This window comes from Mus caroli, unplaced genomic scaffold (genome assembly GCF_978045245.1).
Source record: "Mus caroli unplaced genomic scaffold, Mus_caroli_1 scaffold_3, whole genome shotgun sequence".
NCBI classification, from domain to species: Eukaryota; Metazoa; Chordata; class Mammalia; order Rodentia; family Muridae; genus Mus; species Mus caroli.
Window position 1 is genome coordinate 67727891 of NW_028227258.1, and position 5393 is coordinate 67733283.

The following is a 5393-nucleotide window of genomic DNA, read 5'->3' on the forward strand; positions in this document are numbered from 1 at the left end:
GGAGTTAAACCAAAGTCAAACAATAAAAGGCCTTCAGGAGCTCTCACCATTCCAGATCTCAAGGTATAAAACTATATTAACAGAAAAAGCATGGCATTGTCATAAAAACAGACTCAATGATCAATGGAATCAAATTGAAGATCCATACGTAAACCAACACCAATATTAAAAACTGATTAAAAAAAAAGCCAAAATTACACAATGCAAAACAGACAACCTCTTGAACAAAAGAAGCTGGTCAAACTGGATGACTGCATGCACAAAATGAAAGTATATAAATATCTATCACCCTGCACAAAACTCAACTCAAAATGTATCAAAGACCTCAAGATAAAACCAAGTACAATGAACCTCATAGAAGAGAAAGTGAGAAACAGGCTTGAACTCATTGTCAAAGGAGACAACTTCCAGAACAGAACATTGACAGACAGTGTAGTCACTGAAATCAACAAATAATACATAGGATCTCATGAAACTGAAAAGATTCAGAAACAAATACAACTGGAAAAGAAAGTCAATGGAGCAATTCCTAGTGATTCTCTGCTTTATTTTTAGACAGGAGCCTAAAAGAATAATTGTCACCAGAGAAACATCATCTAGCAAAATACGGGAGCAGATGAAATAAACTACACCAAGTATTAGGCAGAATCAAAGAATCCTGCAAAAGAAGGGGAGGTAGGATTTTAGAAGGCAGAAGTGTCAATGATAATACAAATACAGGGCTCAAAAAATCAACTAACCTAAACTAGTCAACCTAAACTGGTCCCATGGAGGATCCCAGAGACTAAACAAACAATCAGGAAGAACAAATGGGTGAAGACTCTTGGACCTCTGCATCAATGAATGTGTGTCTGTGTTTGTGTGTGTGTGTTCATATAACACATATATGTATGTTATAGTTGAGCAGCTTAGTGTTCTGGGGGGATTCCTAACAGTGGGAGGAGGGCCTGTCTCTTGTAGACTGCTGTTTATATGTTCTGCTTCCTTAAGAGTACCCATAATCAGGTGTAGTCAGGTGAATTCTTAGTTATATAAGGCTAGAAGCTGTGATTGGGAAGTGGGAGGAGGGAGTAGAGTGAAAATTTTAGAAAGGGTAGAAACAGAGACAGGGAAAGGAAGAAACAAGACAGAGGATGGAGACAAGATGAAGGAAGAAGATGAACCATAACCACATGGTCTGAAAGAGCCACAGGTAGCTATGGATATCGTTGAAGGGCAATTGAGTAATTTGGCATACATTTGCCCTATCTAGATATGCACCTTGTCCTTATATCAATTGACTTTTGAATTCTTTGTGTAATCATTTTAGGGGTTGATGATTTAGTGTTATAAATCTGACTGATAAATTACAGGCCTCTGGAGTTTTATTTTACTGGGTTACAGGGACTTGAGCAAGCAGCAGCTGGCTTTCTGCTGGCTACCCTAAAGGAGGCAATTAGACTGGGAAGATCTGGGCAGCTTGGCAGCCAGTTTGCAGCAGAAACCATGGGGGCAGGTGAGATCTCGGTTGAAAGCAAGTGGCCAGACATATTGTGGATTACTTTTTATATTTACCCGCTATAATTCTCTGAATCTTTTGCCTACTTTTGGGACCCCTTTCCTCCTACTGCGTTGCTTTGTCCTGCCTTAGTATGAGGGCAAGTGTCAATATTATTGTAACTTGTTACGTTAGGTTGACATCTTCGGCAGGTCTGCTATCTTCTGAAAAGAAGCAAAGGAATAGACATAGAAGAAGGAGTCTTGGGGGGAAGCTACTTGGAGGAAAGGAGTAAGGGAAAATTGATGTTGGGATGTAATATCTAAAAGGAAATTTCATACAATATAATACAATAAGATAAATTCATGCTCAAGAAGAATTCTCAGAAGAACACCCTAAAACTTTCATGGAGGCACCATAGAAATTCCAGAGAGTACACTTTGAGATACTGGGGTCTCTGAGCCCCTCAGGGCAAGGAAGAGGGCAATGGTCAAGGAATTCCAGAGGGTGCTCAATCTGAGATCCGGATTGCCAAGATTTTCTTTGATCGGTTCATTCCCAAAACACTTAGAAGGAGCCTGATACATCTGCCCCAAAATGAAGCTGTTATAGCATATTTGATCATACGGTAAACCCCAAAATTGTGTTGCTTGCTGAAAAAAAAAAAAAAACGAAACCTGTTTTTAGTTGTAGAGTGACTCAGATTTTTGCACAGATCTTTAATCTCTCTGGCTGGAATACAGATATACATACCTTTAGTATACACCTTTAATCCCCAAAACTGAAGATAAAGTTAGTTTGTATCAAGAAGCCCAAAGTGTGCAGAGAAACTGAAAAATCAGAGAAAGGTTAGACAGAAGAGTCTATGCCCAACTGCTATGGAAAGAAAAAGGAAAGGGAAACTAAGTGATCAAAGTTGGGGTCATTCTAGACACCAATACATGGTGAAAGATGAAATTTCAAGACCTGTAAGTCATATAAAGTACCCAGAAATTGCTGGATTTTTGTGAGCATAGAGGCTGCCTGGGGCTGAGAAAAAAAGAAAAACCTGGGTATGCCCAGTAGTTAAAACATTCCTGGGAACAGCTTAACCTTAAAGATAAAGAAGAACGTGAAGACATAACAGGGCTATCTGAACTGTGTCAACAACTCACAGAACTCTGACACCCTGCACGTACATGTAATTTTTCTGCTGATGTTTGAATAAGCCAATTGTGTGTTGCTATACTGAATTCCACACCCCTAAGCCCTTTACCCCATAAGAACCCCTAGTTTTCGAGCCTCGGGGTCGAATCCACTGCCTCCTGTGTGAAATACTTTTCGACCCGGAGCTCTGTCATTAAACTGCCTCATGTGTTTACAACAAGAAAGGATTCTCGTGTATTTTGGGTTCTCTCTCTCTCCCAAGGCTAGAGTGGGGGTCCCCAAAAGGGGGTCTTACAATGGCATGAACCAATCTAGGAAAATAGGTCTCTATAGATACCCCTAAATTGGGGTAATATATTACATAACTTCTGTTCTAGAAATAGACTTATAAAAGATAGGATTTAATATCTGGAAGTATTAAAAGCTGCACCATCATACATTCATATATAAGAACTGGCAGTCAAACTTGGTAACATGAAAGTAATGCACTTTGTATTGACAGTGTAGCACAGTGAGAGGTCTGCACAAACATCCAGAGCTGAGCAGGACTAATTAAACTACATGTGACTTCTCTGAACATAAACATCTCTAGAATCCACAAACTGTTTTCAAAAGTTTTATTCATATTATATTTTATTTGGTTAAAGTTTTGTCTAGAGAGCTGTTTGTAGCAATGGAGACCAGATGAGGGCCTCAGATACTCTGGATCACAAGTTAATAGGTGGCTGAAAATCTCTCCTGTGTGCTGAGAACTGAACCAGAGTTCTCTGAGTGAACTGTAACTGCTTCTACAGCTACGCACCCACAAACTGAATCTTTAAAAAATAAAAAGTCTTCATTGTCTTTTCCTTCTCCAATGAGTTAAAATTTGTGCTTGATTTATCCTTTGCTATGGGCCCCAGGCATCTCTTCTACATAGTCCAAATGCAGACAGGTGTCTCTGAAGAAACTCAGGTTTGTCTGTCCTTAGGGACAGCACCTAAATTAAATCCCAGTTTCCTAAATACCAGACAAAAATCAAACTAGAACATTAACAGAGTAGATGTCAAGGAGACTGTCCCAGACTCCAGTGCTGCCTAACCCCCACCCACCATTTTAACATACAACAGCTATTTTAAATGCTGAGCCACAATGCTGCCTTTTCCAAGGTTCACTATAAATGTTCCAGCAATACTGTACTCTAACCAGAAATCAGTGGTAACAACAGTGGTTATGCTATTGGAAGACAGATGTTGGTCATAGCTGTCCATCCCTTAAACTCATTTTAGGTGTTTGAGTGAAGGCTCCAAGAAACACTGTGCCGGACCCAGGGAGTGGACTGCTTCAGCCACCAAATGGGGATGGGACTCCATCATTGACTTCCAGTCTGAGGTCTCTGAGACCTCAGAAGCATGAAGTGCAATGAAATCCAGGGCCTGAGTCTTCAGTTGCTGTGTGTTGTGGAGGTCAGCCAGGATGAGAGTGTGTGCAGCATTCTCCACAGAGAGGTTCCTGCAGAGAGCATCCTCACACAGGACCTTCAGGCCTTCCAGGCCATACTTGTATGCAGCTGTCAGCACATCAGTGGCCATGGAGTGGCTTTGGAGGTTTGGTGCATTCCCAGTATAAATGAAGCCCATCATCTCTTTAAACACTTTGGGATCCAGGTCATGGATCACAGTGGGGTTTGCTAGTCTCTCCTCCATTTCATGTTCAAACATGGCTCTGAAAACTGGAGAGCGAGCTGCTAGGATGGCCTTGTGAGCCCTGAATTCATGGCCAGCTACCAACAGGCAGCAGTCTGAAAACAGGGAATTCTCCCACAGCTCTCCTAGGTCATCTGTCAACAGGTGCCTTGGATCCTTGATTGCAGGTGTTATGTTCTGTCCAGGCATGCCAAAGACAGCTCCTACTATGCTCACCTTGCAGCAGAGGGTGAGCTTGTTTTCAGGGAGAAACCGACGTGGATGAGAGATGAGGAAATCTCCAAGGATGAACTTTTTGAATCCCCTGTATTGGTTTTTTTGAAACCTAGCGACATTGAAGCTCTTCATACATTGATATTTCTCTCCTTGGGAAGTTGTGACCCAGAACTCGTACTTTGCCCAAACTGGGCTCTTTCGACAGCTGAGCAACTCCAGGAAAACTGACATGTAACTTTCACTTATTTCATCGACCCCATTTGGGTATACTCTCAAACACCATGTCACTTCATCATTGGCCTCTAAAGAGAAGACTGGGCTCGTAATCATTCTCCTAGTTCCATCTATGCAAGGTGAAAAGTTCCTAATGGTCCACACATAGCAGAATTCCTTAACACTGATATGTGTGTAGCCCCAGTTCTGGGCTTCCATGTCCTCTGACATTTCTACTGGAGGTAGATTGGAGGTTAAAGTTGATCTGAAAAGAAGAACTAGAGGTTATTTACTCTTCATCCTGTTGGTTACAATTATAATACACTTTATTTTTAGTTTCAATTTCTTCGAAATTGCCCCTTCTATGATGTTGGCAACTTGTGTTGTCACTGCCGTTGTGTTTGTGTGTTTATTGAATCTTAGGTCTATGGTAATTCGTTTTGGCTATTTTATCCAACTTTGTAAGAGCTTGCAAAATTTTAAACACTCTCCTTTATATAGTGTTGTATTTCTACTGCCATCTGGTTATCTGTGGTGTTAGCTAGTCTTGCTGTGTCTGACTGTGGCTTGTTCCTCCTGCAAACCATCTAATCAATCCCATAACCCCTAAAGAAAAGGAAATAGACATTAAAAGTCTCCCATCCAAAAAAAAGCCC

The 5393-nt window shown here is 41.0% G+C and overlaps 1 protein-coding gene across 1 annotated transcript; it reads right to left on the minus strand.

Moving 5' to 3' along the window:
* Positions 1–3882: 3882 nt before the first annotated feature.
* Positions 3883–4968, minus strand: LOC147005552 (TD and POZ domain-containing protein 5-like). Its single transcript, XM_085835293.1, has one exon. It carries the CDS (start codon positions 4966–4968, stop codon positions 3883–3885), a length of 1086 nt encoding a protein of 361 aa, XP_085691419.1.
* Between the last annotated feature and the right edge of the window lie 425 nt (positions 4969–5393).